The sequence below is a fragment of the Elgaria multicarinata genome, chromosome 3 (genome assembly GCF_023053635.1).
Source record: "Elgaria multicarinata webbii isolate HBS135686 ecotype San Diego chromosome 3, rElgMul1.1.pri, whole genome shotgun sequence".
Taxonomy (NCBI): Eukaryota; Metazoa; Chordata; class Lepidosauria; order Squamata; family Anguidae; genus Elgaria; species Elgaria multicarinata.
The window spans coordinates 15,959,796-15,986,529 of NC_086173.1; the positions used below are offsets into that span (position 1 = coordinate 15,959,796).

At 47.6% G+C, this 26,734-nt stretch overlaps 1 protein-coding gene across 1 annotated transcript; it reads left to right on the plus strand.

The window, feature by feature from the left end:
* Nucleotides 1-3,986: 3,986 nt before the first annotated feature.
* On the plus strand, nt 3,987-26,734 carry LOC134393926 (uncharacterized). Its single transcript, XM_063118955.1, has 9 exons — nt 3,987-4,185; nt 9,389-9,697; nt 11,628-12,788; nt 18,694-18,809; nt 19,115-19,247; nt 22,769-22,926; nt 24,051-24,190; nt 25,296-25,622; nt 26,557-26,734. Exons 1-9 carry the CDS (start codon nt 3,987-3,989, stop codon nt 26,732-26,734), a joined length of 2,721 nt encoding a protein of 906 aa, XP_062975025.1.

The following is a 26,734-nucleotide window of genomic DNA, read 5'->3' on the forward strand; positions in this document are numbered from 1 at the left end:
GATTAATCAATGAGTAAACATTCATAGGCTTGCACTGTGAGTAAATTCTCCCCACCCCCCATTCATGTCCTAATTCTTTGAGGAGAAAAAAGATGTGGAGGGTACAGATTAATTCTTTCTTCCCCTTCTCATTTTTCCTGGCCTACTGTCCTGAGAGAAAACGAAGAGATCCATGTAATAAGCAGATTAATTCTTCCAAGGGTGTTCTATACTCTAGCTGCTGATGCCAAAGTATAGTTTTGAGAACTGCCAAGAAGAACTTTAGGCATCAGGGATTTTAAGTGTGATGCAGTTATGAGTACTCCCACGGCCCCACCCCAAACCTCAGTTATCAAACCCTAATTGGTGGGGCAGAGCCAAGGGTATCACCTCTCCCAAAAACCTCTCCAGAATAATACAGATAAAGCAGTTTGTGGCAGAGCCCACTTATTTAAAACAAAGGTTACCGTTATCCATGCTCTGATAACCTCTCGTTTGGATTACTGCAATGCGTTATACGTGGGGTTGCCTTTGAAAACCATCTGGAAACTTCAACTGGTACAAAACAGGGCAGCATGGTTACTAACAGGGACTGGCCGGCGAGACCACATCATGCCAGTTCTCTTTCAGCTTCATTGGCTGCCACTGAGGTCTGGGTTCGATTCAAAGTGCTGGTATTAACATTTAAAGCCAAAACGGCTTGGGGCCAGGCTATCTGAAGAAATGCTCATCCCATATGTACCTGCCTGGTCCTTAAGGTCATCCTCAGGGGTCCTTCTCTGTGAGCCCCTGCCAAAGGAAGTGAGGCAGGTGGCTACCAAGAGGGGGGCCTTTTCTGCTATGGCACCCCAGCTGTGGAATGAGCTCCCTAAGGAGGTTTGCCCGGCACCTACACTACATTCTTTCAGACGCCAGGTGAAGACCTTTTTACTCTCTCAGCATTTTAACAGTCTATAAATTTAATTTTAACTTTGCTGTTTTAAATTTGTATTTTAAATTTGTATTTCTGCACTGCTGCTGTTTTTATCCTGGTTGTGCTTTTATATTGTATTTTATATGATGTTTTTATACTGTTTGTTTTACATTTTGAATGGTTTTAATTTTTGTGAACCGCCCAGAGATGTTTGGCTATTGGGCAGCAGTATAAAAATGCAGTAAATAAATAAATAAATAAATAAAGGGAGATGGGAAAGGAAGAAACCCATTTCACACACAGGCAAACTGAGGCAGCAGGCAAATAAGAGTCAATGACTACGAGAGTGAGTTTGGGTTACATAATTACAGCATACTAAATTCCAAGAACCAGTTTTTTCTGTCTAAACATGCATAGGCTTGAACCCTAACTGAAGAAAATAAAGTTATTTTGGGACTAATCACAAGATGCATAGTTTTGCTAGAAAAATAACTATCCCCACCCAGAGTCCCGAGCTGTGGGAGAAAAATATTTTACCTGGCGCCGCTCCTGGGGGGATTTATTTTTGGTTGCTAAATAGAGGTTTTGCTCTCATTTTGCTCGGAATTGGTTAGTTTTGGGGGCTTATCCAACTGGAATGAACACTGGAAGTACCCCTGATAGCTTACAGTTTGTGTTCCCTTGCAGTTCTTAATGTAAAATGCAATTTGATTGTGTTTGAGAACAGGGCTTTTCAAACTTTCTAACAGAACTTCAAGGAACACTTTCTACCTATCAACTGTTGAGGAATCCCTGAATCTCTGGCATGGGATCCCCTCCAGGTTGCAGAGGATTCTGGGACATATTCTAGCACACATCCTCATTCCATGAGCGGCAGCATGCCCTGGCCAGGAACATACTTATTAATTTATTACATTTATATACTGCATAATAGCCAAGGCTCTCTGGGCAGGTCACAGTTAAAGACATAAAATACAGCAGATCAAAACATAATCTAAAGCTTTAAAATTTTAAAATACCATGTAAAACCAAAACAAACCCGGAAGCAGTTACAGCCTAGGGAAAGCCTGTGTGAAAAGATGTGTTGACATTGCCTGAGCTTGGACTATGGATATACAATAATTTTCTTTAGAACACACCCTGTTCATACTCCCGAACGCAAACTTAAGTGCAATTTTGGGAATTGTTTGCTTATTCCCGAACTTGTGTTCAAATTCAAAAAATGTGTATGTTAGAAAAATGTGTACTTTAAAAATGAGGGGAAAGTACATTTGGGTGCACACTAGATAAATTTGTGCACCCAAAGGTAAAATTTAGTTGTTCGAACAAAGAAAGGAAAAAAACAGCTCACAATCTGTAGTGGAAACAAGGTGATCAAGGAGAACATCGCAGCACCTTGACGCGAACCAACTTGGTCAATGGCCTAATCTGCACCAAGCAGGATATTCCAATATGAAAGCGGTATGAAAGCAGTATATAAAAGGCAGGGGCCCTTCCACACGCCGTAGTGAAGGCGTGTGCATGCGCCCCAACTACGCCCCCAAAACGATAGTGTGCACTACAGCCAGAAGAGACGGAGGAGGAGGAGGCTGGGGAATCCGGGCGCGGCCTTGCCGCCGCCGCCTCCCCGCCGGCCTCCTGCTTCCTGGGTAAGAGCGACCCGGGTTGGAGAGCTCGGCCTCCGCCGAGCTCTCCGACCCGGGTCGCTCTTACCCAGGCAGCAGGAGGCCGGCGGGGAGGCGGAGGCGGCTGGGGAATCCAGGCGCATCCTTGCCGCCGCCGCCACCGCCTCCCCGCCTCAGCCAGGGCTCTGGAAGAGCTGCTAGGCCGTCGCTCTCAACCGCTGCGGTTCTCGTTCTCCTCACGGACTGGGACCCAAAGGCTGTGGCAGAGGAGGAGGAGGAGGCGGCTCGCGCCTGCCTGGTCGGTACGGCGGCACTCTGGGTAGCCACCAGGAGGAGGCGAGGAAAGGGGAGGAGGCAGCGATGGCGGCAGGAGGAGGCGCGCCGCTTCCCTCACGGGCTTTCCCCCCTCCGACCCGGGTCGCTCTTACCCCGGCAGCAGGAGGCGGCGGCGGCAAGGCCGCGCCCGGATTCCCCAGCCGCCTCCTCCTCCGTCTCTTCAGGCTGTAGTGCACACTATCGTTTTGGGGCCGTAATTGGGGCGCATGCACGCGCCTTCACTACGGCGTGTGGAAGGGCCCCAGGAGTCACACTACTACTTTATAGAGGAATTGAAGTGCACTGACAATGGTTGGCGCCCACAAGACACAGACCATATACCACTGTCATAGTGCTAAATCCTGCTTCGTGTAGGCCGATATCTCCTATCCCTAGTCTGGATTCTGCAGGGAAAGCAATGATGAATAAGCTGTCTTTTATTTCAGCCAAACTGGTCTCTTGTAACTGATTTTATCATTCAAGTACATCCAGGTACCCAAGAAGGATCCATTTTGAAAGGCACTGCTTTAGGAGACACGTCGGCAATTCTGACCATTATATGTTAAAAAGGAGGGGAGGGGAGGGGAGGGGAGGGGGTCGGTCATTCAAGAGAACTTCTGCAATCTGCCCAAATCCCTGATACCATGTAGGACACCCATGGGGCCCTTTGCTGTTTCCTCGGCCAGTAAAAACCCATGCCACTCCACGAGACGGACGCTGGTGCCTGTAGTCATAGGCTTGGCACTGTGCAGAGATGGGCCAGCTGCTAGGCTCTGGGGATGTCAAGTCTCCTTCTCTACAGGAGCAGCTCAGGATTTCGGGACAGTAGCTGGCTGTGTGCAGGCACAGAAGCACCATTCATTGGTGTGAGGCCTCGGAGCCTGGCCAGGTGCTAAAAGACAAACTCCCCTGTATTAGGTGAGCTGACTCCCCAACGGGCATTAATTGCCAGAGCCCCCCTTGGTGTTGCCGGAGTTCCTGCTCCCTTTGCTCCAGTCACAGTCCTGCTTCCCCCCTCCCTCCCTCTTCCTCCCCATCGTCAGAGTTGTGGGGATGAAGAATATAAAACCTCTCCCTGTAGAGGAATATACTTCGTGTGGGGATCCCAGCCTGGGAAACAGCAGCAGGCCCACGGTCAGGGAGGAAGCCAAACGATGAAGCGCCTGCTCCTGGCTCTCTTTGCCTTGGCCCTGTGGGCTCCTGTGGGCTGGGCCGGCAGGGGGCGAAAGGGAAGCCCCATCGAGGGCTTGAGTTCCCCAGTGCCTCCTGCCCTTGAGGCGCCAGCTCATCCGTCGAAACGGCAAAAGCAGCTGACCACGAGCGAGCTCGTCCCGGGGAGGGGTGTGGCAGAAGGTGAGTCAAGGGGAAGGATGCTGCGTGTGAGGGAATCTTATAAGGGAGGGGCTTCAGAAAGGGCAAGGGGGTAAAGAGGTGGGTGGGACTGGCCCTACCAGGAGGCAGGATGAGGCAGCTGCCTCAGGCAGTAAGTGCTGGCGGGTAGGCGGTGGCAGCAAGATTTTGGAGGGCAGAGCTACGTGTGCCAGGTGGCCTGCCGTGCACTCCCTAAACTTGTCTGTTGCCCTCAGGTGCTGTGGAAGACGCTGGGACTAAACTGCCAGTCTGGTCAACTCCTGTACACCGCCCTGATATCTTAATGATATAGGGCAGGATACAAATGTTTTAAATAAATAAATAAATAAATAAATAAGGGGAGGGGCCACGATCTGGTCCTTTGATTCAGGCAATAGAATGTCTCGGGCCAGCCCTGGTTGCAGGGAGGTGAGATTGACGGGCATGCAAAGTACCACAAAATAGTAAAATGTATCAAACCGAAACAGTCTCTCGCCACTATGGACAATTCCAGATAAAGCTAACTCTGGAGTTAGGAAGAACCGCTCCATTTCCCATCCCATTCATCCCACGCTACCTTGGATGTGTCAGCCCAGATTTGGACCTTGTCTTCTCGTCTGTCAAACCTAAGAGGGTTGCCACTCAACCAGAATTTTATAGGCCCAATTGGAACATTACGCTCTTGGGACTGCTGCCAGAATGGGAGGATGCAAAGCCGGAAGAACATTTCAACGAAGATGCTTTTTGTTTTGAGCGTGGCTGCCTAAGCCATTATAATGCACGCATGCTCACTGGGGTGTCATAGAGAGATGGGAAAGCGATGGTGATCCCATTTGTAAGGTTGTGTGTGCTTTAAAAGTTGCCGACTGTGAATGTGTCTGTACTGTGCTGCCATGCGAGGACAAGAGGTGTGTAGAAGTCACTGAAGCCATTGCAAGGTAGCTATGGCAAAACTGCATGCGATGATTGGCGTTTCAGCCATTTCCATGGCACAAAACAAAGGCCACGTATATTCTGGAGAAAAGAAAAAGGCTTTGTAGCCCAGATTAATTCCTTTGGCCTGTTCTTAGGTGAAAGGATGAAAATGTTTTTTCAATTTATTTATTTATTACATTTCTATACCGCCCAATAGCTGGAGCTCTCTGGGCAGTTCACAAAAATTAAAAACATTCAAAGTATAAAACAACAGTATAAACCCATAATATAAAATACAATATAAAAGCTCAACCGGATAAAAACAGCAGCAATGCAAAATTACAAATTTAAAACACCAAGTTAAAATTTATTTATAGACTGTTAAAATGATGGGAGAAAAAAAAGGTCTTCACCTGGCGTCTAAAAGCATATAATGTAAGTGCCAAGCGAACCTCCTTAGGGAGCTCATTCCACAGCTGGGGTGCCACAGCAGAGAAGACCCTCCTCCTGGTCTCCTCACTTCCTTTGGCAGGGGCTCGCGGAGAAGGACCCCTGAGGACCCCTGAGCAGGTACATATGGGAGGAGGCGTTCCTTCAGATAACCTGGCCCCAAGCCGTTTAGGGCTTTAAATGTTAATCCCAGCACTTTGAATCGGGCCCGGACCTGAACTGGCAGCCAATGAAGTTGTAAAAGGACTGGCGTGATGTGGTCTCGCCGGCCAGTCCCTGTTAGTAACCGTACTGCCCTGTTTTGTACCAGTTGAAGTTTCCGGACCGTTTTCAAAGGCAGCCCCACGTATAACGCATTGCATTAATCCTAACGAGAGGTTATCAGAGCATGGATAACTGTAGCTAGGCTATCTCTGTCCAGATAAGGGCGCAGCTGGTATATCAGCCTGAGCTGATAAAAGGTGCTCTTTGCCACTGAGTTCACCTGTGCCTCAAGTGACAGTTCTGGATCCAAGAGCACCCCCAAACTACGGACCTGATCCTTTAGGGAGAGTGCAACCCCGTCCAGGACAGGGTAAACATCACCACGCTGGACAGATGAACCACCCGCTAACAGTACCTCCGTCTTGTCTGGATTGAGTTTCAGTTTATTGAGTTTCAGTTTGTTATCAATGTATGCTTCTGCATGGAGCTGGGATTCTACTCCACAATTCATGGTTGCTTCTACACTAACACTTTTATCTGGAACTCCATCATTTGTTCACTCACTTTTATGGAGAATCCAGATGATATTGGCAGGTCACTTAGTCCAGTGTCTTATGTGTTGTCCTCCCATGTTTTTTTCAGAACTGATATATGGTATGTGGAGTTATTGGTGGAGGGGATGTTTGCAATATTGAGTGCTATTGAGGCTTTTCAGGGCTCCTGTGACTTTAATTAAAACTTTCCTGTTGGCAGATCCTCATTATATTATTGTTTCTGTTTATCATGGCTGCTAATTGTTCCTTGAATAGTGTCTTTTGGGCTGCAGTTTTAAATACATTTATGAAGGAATATGATCTATTGAATATTGTGGGAGTTGAATAAAGATTCATCAGGTTGCACAGTAAATTGCCCCAGTGTCAGATACTGTTCATGCAGTGGGGTTCTTTAGCTGCTTTTCCTCTCATTATTTCCCCCTCCCCATTTTTAATAGTAACGTAGTGTGACAAAAATGGAAATGGAAGAAAATCAGTAATGAAAGCCTTCCCACAAGATGGGAAGAGAAGCTGAGATTGGGATAATTAAGGTGGTGTCTACACGATGCCACATTGGTAGGTGATTCCCTCAAAATCCCACAGCATCGCTGCTGTGAGACAAAAACAATAAAGCTAGGAGGGAGTGTGGGCTATCCGGCCAGGAATAACTGCATTCCACTTGTCAAGCCCACCCCCTGCCCTGCATTCATTCCCATACTTACCGGATCCACCCAGAGCTCCGCCCACCCACACTGAAGCCGCCAGATATAATAGATGTGGTGTCCTCAAAGCACAGTAAATTGACACTTTGAAAACACACAGTTTCAGAGGGGAAAGCCTTATGTAGCTGCAAGTTGGTGGTTGCGTCATATAAACAACGCAGCGTCCCTGCACAGCCACTACGGGGTTAACTGGGCATCTAGACACCCCCTTAGAGAGGCTGTTCAAGAACAGTAACAGACTATTCATCCGTAATTCCTCAGCTGTAATCAACAAAAAGCAATAAAATAAGCAGGCTTTTTAATTTAACTTTGATAAGAACTTTTGCTGAATGGAATTTAATTGTGAAAAAGATCATGGCCATGGTAAGGGGCATTGCTTGCTGGAAAATATAGTGTTGTATTAAGTCCTCTGTCTTAATTCTCCTTCCAGTGAATGATGGAAAAGCAATTTGGCAATTTGGAAAAGCGTTGCAACTCACAGACACTGAACTGAAGAGCAGCAGTGATTCACTAATCAAAGAGTGTGGTCTTGTGTATATGTCTCCTGACAATGCCTGACCCAGTTTCTTTCCACAGTCATTTCCACAGAGAATACACTGCTGAAGTTCAGGGCGAATTCAGTAAACAACGCCATAGCACTCCTCATGTGATGCATTAGCCAGGACCAACCTGACCAAGGTGGCATTAACTACATTCAGAGCAGCGCCAGCTCCAGTTTGCGAGAGCCCTTAGGCAAGACACACTGAATGGGTCCTCTCTGCCACTGAGTCTACCTTTCCATCACTACTGTTACCAGCCACTATTGCTCCACCTCCTCTTTCTCCTCGTTGCTACTAGGGGTGTGCACGGACCCCCTGATCCGCCCTGCGTAAGGGACCAAGGGGGAGGGGGGGCCTTACCTGCGTCCGTCCGCGGTCCCTCGGCTTCTTCAATTGAGCCCGTGGCTCAACCAGGAAGTCTAGGCCGGCCTAGACTTCCTGGTTGAGCTGCGGGCTCAATTGAAGAAGCCGAGGGACCGCGGATGGACGCAAGTAAGGGAGAGGAGGGAGGGTTTTTTTACCGGGCCCTGCCGCTGTCGCCGCATGGGTGACAGCGACAGCGGCAGGGCCCGGTAAACACCACTTACCTTTCTCACCTCGATCCTCTTCGCAACGCTCCGCCGGCCCCCCAATCCTCTTCGCCTCCGCTTTAAGGGGAAGCGAAGCGCCCCACTCCACTTCTAATTCGCTGGTCCGATTAGAAGCGGAGCACATCCCTAGTTGCTACCACTTCCTTGCTTGACAGGCAGAAAGCCAGTGAGCAAGGAGGCTCTTTCTCACCACCACAGTTGTCCAGGCCAGAGCAAGAGGCGGTTTAACAAGCAGATTGCAATGGTGAATAAGAAGAGCAAGCATAAGGGACTCTTGTCCTTGGGCCCCCACTGGGGCATGGGCCCTCAGCAAGTGCCTGACCATGCCTACCCTTGATGCCAGCTCTGATTTAGAGTATAAAAGAAAGCAATGGACCTCTAATCCAGATTCTCGTTTCTTCTGGAACAAAGCTGGGTAATTCTCCAGATGTTTCGGACTTGAGCACTGGGCATTCCTGACCATTGGCCTTGCTGACAGGGCTTCTGGGAGTTGAAGTCCAAAATATCTGGAGATCTAACTTCTGCCCACCCCTATTATAGAAGACATTCCTTCTGATGGGCACTTACTCCAGTATACTATTTTGCAGCTCCTCAGTTCCCCAAGCAGAGTAGGAAGTCCCACAGGCAGCCACCGCAAAGTCAGCTTGCTTCTGCAGAAGGAGAGTTTTGGAGACTGACAGCATTTTATTGACACTGGTTTATTTACATGTATACAAACTAAGCTTGGGGAACAAGCAAACACCCCAACAGACAGTGTCAGACTTTAAAGCAGCATTAGTCCCACCCCCCCCCCCAGAGCAAACAGCACACCCTTGTAACTCTTCCTGCTTCTAATTCCAAAATTCCAGATTTCTGTGTCCTTTTCTGGCTACATTCCAATCACTCCTCCATACACTCAGGCAGGACATTGATCTTTGCTCCCAGCAGGGGTAGCATGTGTGTAGTAGCTAGTAGCCACCACCTATCACAAGCCATTGACATTAATTTAAGCAAGTATCCTTGCATATTTGCAAAGACACTCTGCGCATTGATCCTAAGGAAATCCCTGTTGGCAGCAGCTAGTCTAACCAGTTTAAGGTTTTGCCCTCCCCACCACAGTTTTCCAAAGTGGGGTATTTTACTTTTTACCATAGGAGTGAATGGCAACCATTTACTTTCATTGCCTTTTATATAGGTGGGGGGGATGCATATTTTAAAAATCATAAGTAAGTGACAAAGGTGTCTTGGTTTCTCTTTCCTGTTTCATTTCCCAGAGACCACCAAGTCTGAAGCCGGTGTGAAAAGCATTACGGGAGAAAAGTATGTTCACCAGAAAGGTAGAAAGCCTTCAGTCCTCAAGAACAGTGTCCTGAGGAGAAAGGAGACAACCCTCCCCCATCTGGATACCCAAAATCTGGGGAAGGGAATTGTGGTCAAGAAAGAAGAATTGGCCAAAGTTGGAAAGAAGGTGTTGGCCTCTAAGAACATAGAGACCAACAGCACCGCTGCCAAACCAGAAGCCACTAGCCCTGAGGCAAACATCAGCCTAGCCCAGGCAGGAGGTGGTACGTACCCCCAGAAAGGTATGAAAGAAAGAGAGTAGGGATAAGGGAACAGAGGCAGGCTTGTCAATAGGTCTGCTCTAGGTTTCAGTGCCTGCTCCAGGTTTTTGAGGGCCTTTGGCCAAGGCCCCCTCAGTGGAGCCCCTCCCTCAGCAACATTGTCACCAGCTGCTTTTGCTCCTCCTCCTATTTCTCATCACTGCTACCACTTGCTTGCTTGACAGGAAGAGAGACAGTGAGCATGTAGGCAGGGGGCATCTGCTGCTGCTCCTTCTCACCAGCACCATTGGTGGTCCAGAGTGAGAGTCAGGTGAACAAGCAGGTTGCCATGGTGAAGAGGAGGAGCAAGCCCAGATGGCTCTTGTCAGTGGGCCCTTACTTGGATATTGGCCCTTGGCAGGTGCCCAACCCTACCTGCCCTGGGCACCGACCCTGTCAGTTTCATTTTTAAAAGTTTGCTTACCAATTTTAGGCTGCAACCCCAAGCAAGCCTACTGCTTGGAGACAGTGGTGAGCGGCTACAAGCCGCCATTTTAAATTCCACCATGTCCCCACTGTTTGCATTGCTCAGGGGCATAGTGGAAAATTTAAAATGGCAGCTCAGAGACACTCGCTTTGAGTGGCCCTGGGTATACGTCAACACTGGTGAGCCCTGCTAGGGCACTGAGTGTCATGTTTCCAAGCCCTCCCACGGCAGTGCAAGACAATAAAGATTTCTGCCAAGTAATCCACAAAGCAATATTCAGCAAATAAACATCTCTTTGCACCACTAGGAACTTTCCTCTAGGCTAAAACTTGGCGAATTAAGTAAGACAATTGTCCTTTCAACAGAAGGGAAGGTCTTTTCCCTGAGTCCCTTTAACTTCAGGGAGGATTCCTCTGAAGAAGCCTTTGGCAAGAAGCTAGTCAGGCCGATCGCCTCTTGCCTTCTTTTAGCGCCGCCTGTTTAAACCTGCGGCGGACTCTGGGATTGGTCATCTCTGAAGTCCCTTCCCCCTCTGAGGATTGCTAAGTTCCCACAGACTCTGAGTTGTTAACATTTTCATAGATAAGGTCCGGTGAAGATTCATCCCTGGCCAGTGAAGGGCCGGAGAAAATCTCCTCCCTCCCTTCCTGTGTAGGCTGGTATGTTTCTAGTCCTGTTTCTTCTGCTTCCGAATCTGATTCCGATTGAAAGCCTGAAACTCCTTCCCCCACACTAAGGGAAACAGGCCTGATCACAACACCGAGGCCTAAACAGTTGTGCAAGGGTGATGCTGGGCTTGACTATGGGCATAATGTGTAGCATGACTCGGCACAGGAAATGCCCACGTTGTGTGGTGTCAGCAGCAGCCACCAGATGGGAGGCTGTATCCCCCCTGTATCCTGCTCTGGCAGAAAGCTGGTCTGCAGATGCAGCGGATGGGTACATAAATCTACTTTCCTTGCTTCCTCTTTCAACAGAGAGGGTTTTAACAACAGGGCAGCGGCCTCAGATGGTGGATTTCAGGAACCATTTTGCCAGAGAGGGAGACTGGTCTGACCTCTAGGGAAGAGGGAATGTTCTGCAGCGGGAGCCCCATCTGAATGAATGGGAACTGTTCAAGAGCCATGCTGTGCTTGCATAGGGGAACTCTGTGTTAAACAAGGTCTGATAACTAAGGGTGCTTCGAGATAGCAGGCTCCTAGTGCTACTAAACCAAAGCCATTGTGCAGCTATACCATCTAATGAATTTTCTGTGGTAAGCAAAAAGACAGGAGAAGTGGTGGGAAAACACGGGAGGGGTTACAAATGGAAAATGCTGATGTGCGGACCTCTCATAAAATTGAACGTGGCAGGGTGATTGCACAGTAAAATCCTTGTCTGGAAGTACCCTAGGTGTGGGGCTCCAAGGTAACGAGTGGGTACCGTGTAGGAGACAGCATGTCTAGGCTGGCTCTGCTTTTCAGTGTTCCTCTTCTATCCCTGTAGGTTTGATCCATGCTAAGAAAACAGCAGTGAAGGGAGATGTTTTCCGCCACAGGACAAGGTCCGGAAAAGAATATGCCATCACACATAGGAATGTTACTCAGACACAGACAGGAAAAGTGCCAAGCCCTTGGCCCAGGAATGAAAGCCAGGCATCCTCTAGTCCTGCCCAGAAAAATGCCACGCAGACAAAAGAAGGAAAACGACCCAGACTTCTTCATAGAAATGCCAGCCAGGCATTGTTGCAAAAGGAGAACCTGTCTCCCCGCAGGAACACCAGCAGGTCATCCTCAGGAAAAGAACAGGGCACCCTTCGCAGAAATGCCAGCCACACACTCCTGTGGGAGAAACATGGCACTCTCAGGAGGAACAGCACCCGGGCACAGGGGATGAAAGAGCCCAAGGTTCAACAGAAGAATGCCAAGCAGGCCCTATCAAGCAAGCATGGCATGCTCTCCATGAACACCAGCTGGATACTGCCAGGGCAAAAGCAGGGCATCCTGCAGAGGAATGCCAGCCAGGCACAGACAAATAAAAGGCCCAGTGTCATTCACAGAAATACCAGCCAGGCACTGCCAGGGGAAAAAATTGGCACCCCACACAGGAATACCAGCTGGGTTGAAGCCAGGAAGGAACGCATCCCTCCCCATAAGAATGCCAGCCGGACAATGCTAGAGGAAAAACACAGTGCTTCCAAGCAAAATGCCACTCGGGCACTGCCAGGGAAGAGGAACGGCACCCAGCAAAAGAATATCAGCAGGACGGGAGTTAACATGGAGTACAGGCCTTCTCGCAAGAATGCCAGCTGGACGGTGCCAAGGAAAGAGCCCAGTTCTTCTCACAGAAATGTCAGCCGGGCACTGGCAGGGACAGAGCCGGGCACCCTGCACAGGAATGGTGGCCGAACACCCAGTGTCCCTTTCAGGAATATCACCCAAACTGCGAGTATGACGAAACAAAGCCTGACTCTCAAGAACGCCTTCCAAGCAGGAGCAGGCAAACCAAAATGGAGGCCTGCAGTATCCAAAGAAAGAGATGAGCCCATCATGCCCTCACTGCCTACGACATGTCTGCTTAATGAACATGCCATTGCGTGTGGCAACGCCCGCCTGAAACATGTGCCCAAACTGAGTGACTCCGCACTCAAAACCCTCTATCTGGCAGGTAAACATCTGAGGCAGGGAGGGGGTTCTCCGGCCACCTGTGAATCATAGAATCATAGAATCATAGAATAGCAGAGTTGGAAGGGGCCTACAAGGCCATCGAGTCCAACCCCCTGCTCAATGAAGCCAACGTCCTTTCGACCCCCACTCAATCTTGTTCCCAATGTGAGCACTCACTCTGCTGGCCCCAGTAACAGCTTTACAGTGGAATCCCATACATGTCTACACAGAAATGGTGCCAATGGAGGCTTTTCTCCTCTCTCTTTTGCCCCTGAGTAGCAGGCAGACAAATTTAGGAAAACAAGTGACTGGGAGAGAAAGGTTTCAACCTCCCCAACCTGCGTGCAGTGGTCCTGATTCATGTCAGGGGATGCACACTTAGGCCGTAGCTAGACGGGGCATTATCCCGGGGATCGTGCGTTCACATGACGCACAGGGGATCCCGGGAGCAGGGAGGGATGATCCCTCCATTTCCCCAGGATTTTGCCTACCCTTCTAGCCCAGTTTTTCCATGGTCCCGGGATGATCCCGAGACCGCAGAACGTGTGGCCGGGCGTCGTGGTTTGTCCCGGCTCCTCACATGTAACTGCGAGGAGCCGGGAGCCGGGCATGGGGCACAGAGCTCCTCAGGGTTTTGTTTTTTAAAAAAATACTCATGATTTTCGCACGAGCGCTCATGTACTCCTTGGTTAAAAAATAAATTCAAAATGGCGGCCGCGATGTTGCATACTGCGTGTACACCAGGGTGACGATCTCGCGATCATAAAATCGCAAGATCGTCGCCCTATTACCTAGGGTGACCATATGACCGAATTTGCCCGGATTTGTCTGGGTTTTTGATGACAAATCCGGGAGGGGGAGGGGAAATCCGGATTTCCCCCCCGAAGAGCAGCTCTAATGGGAATTAACAAAAATGCTTATAACTCCGTCATTTAAGATAAAGACATGAAACTTGGCACAATGGTAGCTGTTAGGAAGGGCTTTAGTCATACCAAATTTGAAACAGATCCGTTCATCCATTGATTTTTTAGGATTTTTTTAAAAATTGAGGTTTTAAAATTATTTTTAAATTGTCATTTTTAAAGATAAAGAGATGAAACTTTGCACCATGAAAGGACTTAGGTAGAGCTTTAGCCACACCAAGTTTGAAACAGATCTGTTCATCTATTGATTTTTTAGGATTTTTTTAAAATTGAGGTTTTAAAATTATTATTTTTAAAATTGTTATTTTTAAAGATAAAGAGATAAAACTTGGCACCATGAAAGGACTTAGGTAGAGCTTTAGCCACACCAAATTTGAAACAGATCCGTTCATCCATTGATTTTTTAGGAATTTTTTAAAAATTGAGGTTTTAAAATTATTATTTTTTATATTGTCATTTTTAAAGATAAAGAGATGAAACTTTGCACCATGAAAGGATTTAGGTAGAGCTTTAGCCACACCAAATTTGAAACAGATACGTTCATCCATTGATTTTTTAGGATTTTTTTTAAAAATGAGGTTTTAAAATTATTATTTTTTAAACTGTCATTTTTAAAGATAAAGAGCTGAAAGTTGGCACCATGATAGCTTTTAGGTAGAGCTTTAGCCATACCAAATTTGAAACAGATCTGGGGCCAGTAGCAAACCCTGTTAACAACAACAGCAGCTTGCAATGTGTGAAGATACAGTCAGAAAAGATATTTGAGGGAAGGGGAGAATGTAACACACAGAGTATAGCAAAAGCTTCAAAGTACAGCAAAACCTACAAAAGTAGGAGTGAATGAAGTTAATTTCAGATACATTGAATCTCTCACTTGTTCTTTATTTCAGTGATTTTAACATTAAGATGTTATGTAGAACAGATTTGTCTTAAATGTGTGCTGTAAAATCAAATATGTGACCAAGGCTATGTTCGGGTGGGCACGCCCGCTTGGTACTGGACACGCCCCCTTGGGGGCGACCATGTTGTCCTCCTTTTTGGTTTCCAAAATATGGTCACCCTACTATTACCCCCCTCGTCTAGCTGAGGCCTTACTTATAAGAAAGAAAGAGAGGGCAAGCTGCATGTCCTGTAGTTTGGCCCTCAACAGGACTTACTCCCAGGTGAATGTGTACAGAATTGTAGCCTTGTTCAATTACCACTCTGTAATCCCCTCTGCACCAGTAGGATTTACACACTGTTCTCTTTATTTATTTATTTATTTATTTATTTATTATTTATTTACCACATTTATATCCCGCCCTATATCATTAAGATCTCAGGGCAGCGTACAGATAAAAGCATACAGTATAAAACAATAAATATGCACAGTTAAAAACAAATTAAACCATGAACCAAGTTAAAACAATATATAATTTAAAAGCAGTAAAAGCAGGTAAAACAGTTAAAACAATGTGCCGTTTTATTGAATTTAACCATCAAAGGCTTTGTTAAAAAGCCATGTTTTTACTTGGCGTTGAAATGAAATCAGTGTTGGCGCCAGTTGGGCCTCCAAGGGGAGGGCATTCCGCAGTCGGGGTGCCACCACAGAGAAAGCCCTCTCCCTTGTCCCATCTTTCACCCAGTGTGCCCAAGGCCTCTGCTGCCTTTCCTCAGATGTGCATCCAGATATTGAGGAATTCTTCGGAATCATCTGTGTGTCACAATATTAAACAAAGTATCAATCAATCAATCACTTTGGGCCTTGCTAGACCTGCCGGGATAAGCCGGCAGGGAGGCGGGGCTACGGCGTGCTAAGTTTAACGCGCGCCGCCCAGCCTCCTAGACGGCCGACCCGCAGGGACGACGGAAGCCCTGCAGCGTCGGCCATGTTTTTTTTTTTTTAAAGGGGCCATGTGGGGCCCGAAGCCGCCGGAGAAGGTAAGGTTTTTTTTTTAATTTAATCCCCCCCCATCCGCCCACCTCGCCGTCTCCTTCGTCGCCCTCCGCCCCCCCACCATCTCCTTCGTCGCCCTCCGCCCCCCCACCATCTCCTTCGTCGCCCTCCGCCCCCCCCACCATCTCCTTCGTCGCCCTCTGCCATCACCTCGCTGTCTCCTTCGTCGCCCTCTGCCATCCCCTCATCGTCTCCGTCGCCCTCCGCCCCCCCACCATCTCCTTCGTCGCCCTCTGCCATCACCTCGCTGTCTCCTTCGTCGCCCTCTGCCATCCCCTCATCGTCTCCGTCGCCCTCCGCCCCCCCACCATCTCCTTCGTCGCCCTCTGCCATCACCTCGCTGTCTCCTTCGTCGCCCTCTGCCATCTCCCCCCCCCGGATCACCCACCTCCTGGCACGATGGGCACAGCGCATCGTGCCAAGTCCGTGGCTTTTCGCGGCTCCTCGCGAGTAAGCGAGGAGCCGCGAAAAGCCGCGGAACTCTCCACACTTTCCCCAGCTCCGGCCTGAGGCCGGAGCTGGGGAAAAGGCGCGCCATAAGCGACTTCGCTTATGGCGGGTAAGACCAGGCCTCAGCGCGGCCTGTCTGCGGATTCCCCTGTGCGTCATCTGGACGCACAGCAGGGAAGCCGGGACAGAATGCGCGCTAAGGCCTCGTCTAGGAAGGCCCTTTATTACGGTCCAAGATCAGCACAACATTAATTCAGTAACAGCAACCATACAAAGTAGTACAGATCCTTAGTTCCCATCTCCCAGAGATTTAACAGTCCTCTGAGGTTAATAGGTTATGACGTGTCCTCATAGCCAAGTGGCAGAATTTAGCAACCTTATAGGTAACTGAGGGGTTTCTATCGGCAAGGAGGAACTTGGTATAAAATTCATCGGTGTTACCTGGAAAGTCCTGTAGTAGAGGATGGATTAAGCCTGACCGGGCCTCTGAGTAGAATGAGCAGTATAAAAGCACATGAGAGGATGTCTCTATCTCACCTGAATCACATGGGCATAACCTTTGGGAGACTGGAATTCCTTGATATCTGCCTTCTGTGAACTTGGAAGGGAGAACATTATAGCGAGCCCGAGTAAACGCCCACCTGTATTTATAACAAAGTATTAAACAAAGAAATACAAGTATTAGAAGAAGTTGTTCCCACCTGAAACTTTTCATACTAACAGCACAACCCAGTAGAATAAAATATCTTCCATTAGGCTGAAAAGAAAGACAATGTTTTTAAAGAGCATTTTGAGTTTGTGAGAGGTTTATTTCCCATGGCACACTGTCACACAGCTTTCTTTTGTCCCTCTGGTCAAATGGGTTTTTCAAATTTCTAAAACTTTGCGAAGATCTGTTCACCAAAGGTGTAAGTGGGATGAGGGCACACTCCATAAACAGCGATCCCTCTTTCCACTGCATTCAGTGTTCCTGGAAAAAATAGGGGGAAACGGCACCGGAGGGAAAAGACTTCAAACTCCCATCTCACACAGTTACACAACCCCAATTCAGTTTTGTTAGGGAGGGAGAACTCATAGCTATAAACAGGAACACAGCGAGATTCTGATCACAGACCTCCCAGTTCATGTCTAGGCTCCAAGGCCCCTTCCTGCTCTATTATTTTAAGATCCTCAGAGACGGGTGTGAAGTAGTCCAGGATCCCTAGTTTTGGTCGTCAGCCTGCTGAAATAAGGAACGGTGTTTGACTCAATTCAGATGGTCCTCCAGACCATAATTTTAAGGGTCAGGAACATGCTGCAAGATCCCATGCTCTCTCCACCTTTCCCTCCTCCTTCCTTTCCTTTCTAAGGATAGTTTTTCATAACATCCAAATCATGCAACTTCTGTTATAGCACTAACTTTCAGCCCTATGGTTTGCCAACTCGCTTCAAACCCAGGCTTCAAATAACTGTTTGGAGGTTAGCAGTAACCATGATTGCCCAATATCACTGGAACTTACGGCTTGAAGGAACAGGAAACGGAAGAGGGAATTGATGCTCAGGAGAGGAAGAGCAATTATGTGAGCCTGCTAAGGCTTTATATCTGACCAACCATGGTTTGGACAGTCTTCCCTGACCTGGTGCCCTCTAAATGTGTTGGATTACAGTTCCCATTACACACAGCCAGCATGGCCATTGAAGCTGTGACTGAGGGGACAGAGAGAAAGAGATTTGGGGAGAGGTGGGGCCAGACATTGTTAACCCATAATCCACAACTGTATTGTGTTATTTTTATTGTTATTTTTATTGTTGTTTTGATGCCATTATATTTTATGTTCATTGCTTTAGTACTTCTGTACAAAGCAGCATGCAAAATTGCAGCTAGTGCAAAATGCAGCAGCTAGACTGCTGGCAGGTACATCTTACAGAGCTCACATAACACCGGTTTTAAAGGAACTGCACTGGCTGCCTATACGCTTCTGGTCGGAATTCAAGGTGCTGGTAATGACGTTTAAAGCCCTAAACAGCTTGGGACCGCGATACTTGAGAGAGCGCCTCTCCTTATATATGCCTGCCCAAGACCTTAGATCTGTTGGAGGAGCCCTTCTCCGCATCCCACCAATGCAACATATACGTTATGATGGGACAAGGCAGAGGGCTTTCTCTGTGGTGGCACCCCGACTGTGGAATGCCCTCCCCTTGGAGGCCCAACTGGCACCAACATTGATTGCATTTCGACGCCAAGTAAAAACATGGCTTTTTAACAAAGCCTTTGACGGTTAAACTCACTGGCACATTGTTTTAACTTTCTTAACTGCATGTATTGCTTTTAAATTATATATTGTTTTAACTTGGATTATGGTTTAATTTGTTTTTAACTGTGTATATTTATTGTTTTATACTGTATGTTTTTATCTGTATGCCGCCCTGAGATCTTAGTGATATAGGGCGGGATATAAATATTTTACATAATAAATAAATAAATAAATATAATTATAATTAATAATAATACATGCAATCAAGGGATCTCACATCATTCTTTTTCCTTCCCTGAAAATACTAGTCTTGGACAGGATCTTCTTTAGTATCTTTCACCCTCTGTCTTGTATACTTCCCAGAAAACGAGATCGCCCATGTCCCAGCTGGGGTTTTCTTGGGATTGCCAAATCTAGAATGGCTGGATCTCAGCAAGAACAAGCTGGATTCCGCAGGGCTGCACCCAGAAGCTTTCAAGGTGAGTGGGAGGAAAGGAGATGCCATGGTGTGGTGTGGGGAACTGAACCAGAGATTAGGGATGGGGAACCGGTTGCATATGAAGGGCCATCGACCCATGGGAGAAGCCAGTTGGGGATGTTAGCCAACGGTGCATAAGTTCATAGCGTTGCAGGATTATTACCCAGCCCAGGTCTACAAACAAAGCATATCGGAATCATGAATAAGAGAAAGAAAAAAGATGGTGGGATCTGATCACCAGGCCCCCACCCCACCCCACTCCATGCCATTGATGGTGTTACTGAACCTTCTTCTCCCCTCACACAGAATCTCACCAAACTGAAGCGTCTGAATCTGGACGGGAACCAGCTCACTACAATCCCAGCCTTACCCAATTCACTACTGGAGCTAAAGTTGAACGACAATAATTTAGGAGGGCTGCAGAGACACAGCTTTCGAGGTATGGGACCTCTCACTCCCCCCTTCCCCCCCTTTTTAAAAGGCTCCTTACTAGGGGTGGAGACCCTCATTCCGAGGTGCCAGAACATTTGTAAACACAAGGGGGCACCCTATTAATTCAGATTCCCTATAGATTTGTGCATACTCCAGTCATGAGAAATATCCTGTTTCTGACTGTGGAATGCACTGTGCTGTCAAAGCTGCCACAACCTTCATTATGCATAATGGCGCTTTTTTCAGCTCAAGGCATAGATGGAAACAGTCCCATAAACATTTTTTAAAAGTACAAGATTGACTCTCCCCCACCCCCACCCCTTTGATGCCATGAAAAATAAATAAATCTTCCTGTATTAAATTGTTTTATTGCTGGAAGATGCCCAATTATTCTGATAATTGACTTGTATGTTTTGTATTCTTCTGCTTTTAACAATTTTGTTGTATTATATATGTTTTATATATATATATATTTTCATTAGAGGGGTAGAAGTGGCAGCTGCCCATAGGAGACACTAGATAATTTTATGGGAAGGATCCAGTGGTGTCCGTGTGCTGGCGCTATTGACATTGTGCCAGTATAAACCAATGTTTGCACAATGTCAATACTGCTTGCTAGCACAACGGGAAATTTGTTGCTGTGGCGGCAGCAAAAAAAGGGGCTATTTTCCTTGCAGACAAGACACACACGGAGCACACACCTTATTTTCAAGCAAAATTGTGCTACAGGAAGCTATGATTTAGCACCAGAGTCCCCCTCTCATTTATTTTTTAAAATATATGTAACTTTAAGTCATGCTGAGCAACAATGACTGGCTCAAGGTCACCCAGTGGGCTCTGTGGTTGAGTAGAGAGTTTTGAATCTGGCTCTCGCCAGTCCTAGCCCAACAGCCCAAACCACCCCACATGGGCTTTCAATCAGCACTGTCACTGACTAAATCTTTATGGGTGAATTACATCACAGCTACATGTCTTTACTGCAGGTTTCCCTAACTTGTTGCCTTCTAAATGCTTTGGACTACAACTCCCATCAGCCTCAGCTAGTATGGCCAATCGTCAGGAATGCTAGGCGTTGTAGCCCAAAACTTCAGGAGGGCTCCAGGTTGGGGAAGGCTGCTCTACTGCAAATCCTGCACATGTTATCAAGATGCAGACAGTCGAACAATTATATAATAGCCTATGCGGTTATTCATTTTGCTAACAGCAGCCATGTGTCTGAACGACCTGAAACCATCCCCTGAGGTGGACAAAAGCAGCCAAAGAGATGTCACGCAGACAAAGATCCTTGGGCTGCAACTTGCAACCTAAATAAATCTTGTTCTAGTGCCACCTCTTCTGTCCCTTCAATTCCCCTTCCTGCCAACCCAAAGCCAGTGCTATTTACTGAATGCAAATACACCTTAGGAGTGTCTATACGGTGGCGCTTTGCCTACTGATTCTCTCCAAAGCCCTCAGCCTCACTGCTGCGAAGTGGCATCAGTAGGGTTACATGGCAGGAGTGAGCATGGGCTGTGCAGTCAGGAAAATTCGCAGCACTGTTGTCGGACGGCGGGAATGGGCAGCAGATATCGAAGGACTGAAAACTGCCGAAACCATTTTCTGTTTGTTTTCTGGCAACTCTGCACAACATTGCAGCTTTAAAAGCCTGCAGCTGCACTGCTACAGCTCATTGAATTTATGTGTTGTACATAATAACTGTCCTTACACTCGTTCCAGAATGAGACTTTAATGTCTCCGTGGTGGCTATTACTAAACACTCACCTGGAGCCTGCCCCCTGTCCTGTGTTGTCGCGCCTACTGGGATCTGCCCCCTAAGTAGGCCCACCCTCTTAATCTGCACTGAAATCACCACTGACACACACACAAACATCGGAGCAGAGTAAAAACTTGTGGTAAAATGACACATCAAAAATGCACAGTTTTGCAGGGAATAGCACGACGTGGCTGCAAGTTGGCAGCTGCATCATATAAACAACAGGGCGCAACTGCACAGCCACAACGGAGAATACAAAGCGTACAGACAAGCTCCTTGTGTTCCATTTCCATGCATGCAACAGGTCTGTTGTGCTTTTTCCACTCTGAACAGTATAAAGTGGAAGTTTCCCAATCCACCCGGATGTCACGGGAGGATGTGTTTACTGTAGGCTTTTTCTTTCTCTAGGATCAGCCCATGTTGGATGTGTGGGTTGGTCCCTGCGCAGCTTGTTAGCAGCTGATAAATGGTGTGTAAACAGGAAGCTGCCGTACACGTTGGGCCTCCTGTGAGCAAGTCCTGCGCTGTGTGCATTTAACAGAGGCCCTTTGTTTCTACTCTCTCTCTGAGAGCGGAGTCTGGTCTAGTAGTGGAAGCTGGAAGAAAAGGGGGGAAATTTAGCTGATTTGCATACAAATATGTCACTTGCAGAATTTGGATTTGTTGTTATTGTTTGTTGCTCCAAGCAGTTTCTCTGTCCCCAACGGGAGACATTTTGATAGCGGGGTTGTAAACTTTTTATTTTAGATTCGCTCCTGTTTCTTTCCCAGGAGCCTGACCATTAGAAATGATCTCTCTGCTAAATCCCTGCATGTTAAGAAGATTAAGGGCATAAGAGCAAGGCTGGTAACAGAATGAGGGAAGATGTTAACTCTATATGACTAGCATTTAAGTATGCTTTTGACCTATGTAGTTTTTTTAATTACAGGAACCAGAAGGGGTCTGTCCACCTTACTTTGTGTGATACCCCCCATAGCTATGCTTGTAGGAGGCTACAGGGAAGCATCATTTGGTTAAAATTGGAGGAAGTTAAGTAGTGCAGTTTGTCCATTTCATACTAGTCAAAGGCTGGTCAATTTATTTTGTCTCCTGGGGAGGAAAATCCCACAAATCCTCCTTCACACACACACACACACACACACACTACACAACAATTTGCTGTCCTTTCTTGATACTCAAAATCAGCTACCTGAGGCAGCTGCCTCACTCTGGTAATGGTAGGGCCAGCCTGGCCCCTACCTTTCCCATCATAATGTCAGCACTGGATCAACTTCTGAATGTCATTTCAAAATACACTGGGAACCCATTTTCCACCTCATACGGATGAAATGTTGAACCTCTACCTGCCCGAGGGCCAAATTCAATCTCGGGGGCCATATTCAAGTGGTGGGTGGGCTGAAAGCAAGGGGGGCTGAAGGCAAAAGGGACAGGGCCAAAATACCAGCATATTTTAATTCACTTTTGCTGCAGTAACTAAGTCTTAGGAGAGACATTTCAGTCTTTGAGAATGGGGGGAAAGCTGCATAAAACTACACCGGGAAACCACCAAACAATCAGCACTTTGAGGGTAGGGGGAGGGATGGGGAAGGGGTGTGTGGCCACCTGAGGAACCTTGGAGGCCCAGATTGGAACTCGGGGGGGGGGGGCAGATCTGGCCCGTGGGTCTGAGGTTCCCCATCCCTGTTGTACAAGAACCTTCAAAGAGGTGGTTCCATGCTACCACAGTTCTTAAATGGCATTTATGGATCCATCTTGTGTGCCCATCCTCTCCACAGGCCTCTTCACACTCCTCACCCTCGAGTTGGAGGGGAATCACCTGCATGATGGGAATGTGATCCCCACCACCTTCAAGCCCCTTGGCAGACTCATCTACCTGCGGTTGGACCGGAATCGCTTTCGGGCTGTCCCTTCAGGGTTGCCCGCATCTTTGCAAGTGAGCAGGCCAGTGGTTGTTATTTATAATAGGAGGACCTAAGCACCCTTAGGAGACTGAGTTGCTGATCCTCTAAATCTGAGCCAGGACTTGGCAGATCCAGGTATAAATTCAGCTCTGAAGTTTTGGATGGTATGCAGGAGTCATAGAAGATAATAAGTAGGGTGACCAGATGCACCGGGAAACCCCAGAGACCTCCGGAATAATGGAGGTCTCCGGGGCAACCAGGACTGGCCCCCAAGGGCTGGAAGGTGCATTCCTGGACTTCTGAGAACGCGTCCTCCAGCGCCAATCTAGTGCAGGAGAAGTCCAAAATTGGCCCTGGGGGGGAGGAGCTGGAAGATGTGATCCCGGACTTCTGGGAATGCGTCTTCCAGCCTCCCCCACCCCCGGGCTGATCTAGCCCTTCTCCTCCTGACCCTTCGTTTGGGAGGCAGAGGTGGGGGAGCAAGATCAAAGGAGCAATGGATTAAAAAGTGGTCTGAATGACCCAAATCTAGTCCCAAAACTGGGGACAGGGGGGTCAGCTCCCGAACAATAATAAGATCCAACACCCCACCAGATGAATGTGTAGGAAGAGAGGGGGAAATCCAAAGGCCAAAAGAGGATATAATGGACCGAAAGCTGGCTCAGATGGCATCTGAGTCCAAGTGGATGTTAAAGTGGCCCACAGTAAGACAATGCTGCCCAGAGGGAAGGGAGGAAAGCCAGGTTGGGAATTCCTCAAGGAACTCCTCATAACTTCCCCTGGGAGGGTAACACACAGAAGCTACAAAGAGGCTGCATTTCTCAATACACCCTGCCTGAAGCTCAGATGTGAAGGGGCCACCAGCAGGACTCTTCTTATGGTAATGATCCTATCATCTACCATCTTCAACTCTCTTTAAAAGCGACTCTGTCCCCAGCCCCATTTAACTGGTCTCCTTGTGGGTTTGTGCGAGCATTTTTGGTATATTGGGTAAGTGCTGGGTCTGCAGGCCAAATCTATCACTGCTAATGGGACTGAAGAAAACTGGGTCCAAGGCAAGAGTTCACAGAGGCAGTCAATCAAGGAAGGGTCCTGGAGCCATCTGAAGATGAACTCAAAGTCATTTCTCCCCCACTCATTCACTACCCCTTTGCAGGAGCTGCACCTGGATTCCAATCGGATTGAGGAGGTAACTGAAGGTGTCCTCAACAAAACCTTGAACCTCACTATGCTGGTTCTGAGCAATAACAAATTGCAAGAGGAACGCATTGCTCCACGTGCCTGGATAGACCTCCCGTGAGTAAGCCCAGCGTTTTCAGCATTAGGGATGAAACCAAGGATTGCTGCCTCCTAGCTGGTGTCACAAATGATCCCACCCCCAACTTGGAGGGTCCCGTGTGCCTTTAACAAGGGTATGAATAGAAGCAGCACTGGATTTTATTTTTCTCAAAATGTAGATGCAGTGATCGGAAAAAGCAGCTTCCATTATTAATAGCCTCTTCTACTGCTGTTAATAGCCTGGGTGGGGGAGTGGGGGACCTACTAAAAGTGTTTCTTGCTCTATTATAATATATTGAATTCTTGAATTATAATCACCTTTCAAGAGATGGAGGCTTTACTAGAAAAGAACTAGATTGAAAATTAAGCTAAATTTGCATCAAAACTGTCCCTCCTGACAGACTAACCAGCTGAAAAGGGCAGGACAGGCCTCCTGTACCTTTGATACTTCGGTAGAAGAGGGGATTTTGCTTTGGTGTTTAGGGTAAGAAAAGCGGCAGCTACCAATTCATATATATGGAAGCAAGTAAAGGGATACCCTTGGAGATACCACTGAAGTGATGTTTTTAAAAGAACAACAACAACTCTTTTCTCTACCTCTGGTGCACCAGTGTCCCATTGCCATCGAGAGTCAAGTTTTTTCTTATTTGCACAGCTCCATCTAGGTATCTGCTTCAGAATGGCTTTTATATATGGTACATTGATGTCCCCCCCCACTTCGGACCATTAAATGGTAGCCACTCGAGGCAGGAATCCTAATGAGGACCTATAAGCTCCATCCGATGAGCTATTGCACACTCGTTACTGGGCAGGTCCCTCACATGATGTCGTCTGCCTCCCGGGCGCCATCCACCCCTTCTGGCCTTCCTTTTGCAACAACCCCCCCCCCCCCCCCGGTTTAAGTCCAATGTATTTTTAAACACGGAATCGCTGCTCTCTCCTGCTGTATGCAGGAGAAGCAGCGCCATTAGAACAGTGGAGTCAATGGGCCTCGTGCTCGTTGGGTACTTCCTCTTGTGAAAAGTGAAGTAACTGAGAGACGAAAAAACTGGCAGAGAAGTGAAGGTAGGGAGCGTTGTAAGCCCCGGTGTGATGGAGCTTTACGTGTCTCTTTCTCCCCCAGGAAGCTGGAGTCATTGGATCTGTCCCACAACCGCCTCGCGCTCGTGCCCTCGTTCCTCCCCCGGCACCTGAAGCAGCTGACCCTGCATCACAACCGCATAGAGCGTATCCCTGGCTATGTCTTTGCCCACATGAAGCCAGGCCTGGAATTCCTGCATCTGTCGCACAACGTGCTGCGAGACGATGGCATCCACGCGGTCTCCTTCTTGGGGCTCTACCGCTCACTTGCGGAACTGCTCTTGGACAACAACCAGCTTCAGGCCATTCCCCGCGGCATCCTGAACTTAAAGGGGCTACAGGTTCTGCGGCTGAGCCACAACCGTATCAGGTAAAGAGTCCGTACCCCGGCCTTTGCCTTCTCTAGATGAAGGATGACTTTCACTCTGTGTCAGAACCTTCATTTCAGGCTGGATGAAGGATCTGGAGAGCCATTGCATGTCGGAGAGTATCGAGTGAGGTCTGTGTTGGCCATCCACATTCTTCAGGGTGATGTGCCACACTGTCACTGGCCCAGATATTAAAGAATCAGATAGAACACCTCCCTGGCCATACTGCCCCAACTGCTTGGCTAAGTCCAGGTCACTAAACTGAAGATGTTGGCAAGCACCCTTCCCAATACAAAGAGCTTTCCTACTGTTAACCCGTTGTATCTACTTTCGGTTTCGTCACAGAATTGAGATCCGAGCACAACATGAAGAGCATTTCCTATCCTGCTTTCCTGCTACAATAACCTCTAAGTGGTCTGTGGTATAGTAGAATAGCATACATATACAAGTGGATTAAAGGTTTTCTTTTGCTTTTACAATTAAATACCACATTTCCCCTGCTCTAAACAAAACCCTCTGAAAGTGCTCTTTAGCCATAGAAGTGAAACTGGAGGATCATGACATCATCTAAAAACCATAAATAGGGAATGACAAATTCACGATGAATGCTTTGTGTAGAAAAGCTGAAAATGGTTGGATAGCATCAAAATGCTGAATGCACTCTCATTGTGCACTGTGTCAGAAGCTGGGCCTGGTCACCGCTTCTCCCTGAGTGAAATTTCTCACTAACAGTTTGGTGTAGGTGTGAGAGAATGTGCAAATGGGTGGAAGCTATTTATGGTGAATAGTCATCACCTGGCCATTTATTTTATTTTTTGGTGATATTTTGGTCGGCCTAATAAAGATATTCCACTGATAATGATTTCGGAATTTTGCCTTAGGCCCAGCATGGCTTTTTTCTTTTTATGTGTTCTTCTTATTCTCTCCTCCCGGCAGGCATGTCCCCCTGAATTCTGTCTGCGACACTCGAGTGGCAGAGGATTCAAATATTGTGTCCATGCACCTGGAGAACAACTTGATTGACCGCCGTCGTATCCCACCCACGGCCTTCTCCTGCATCAAAGCTTATCACAGTGTGGTGTTGCGGCCACAGCAGAATGAAGATGACTACTAA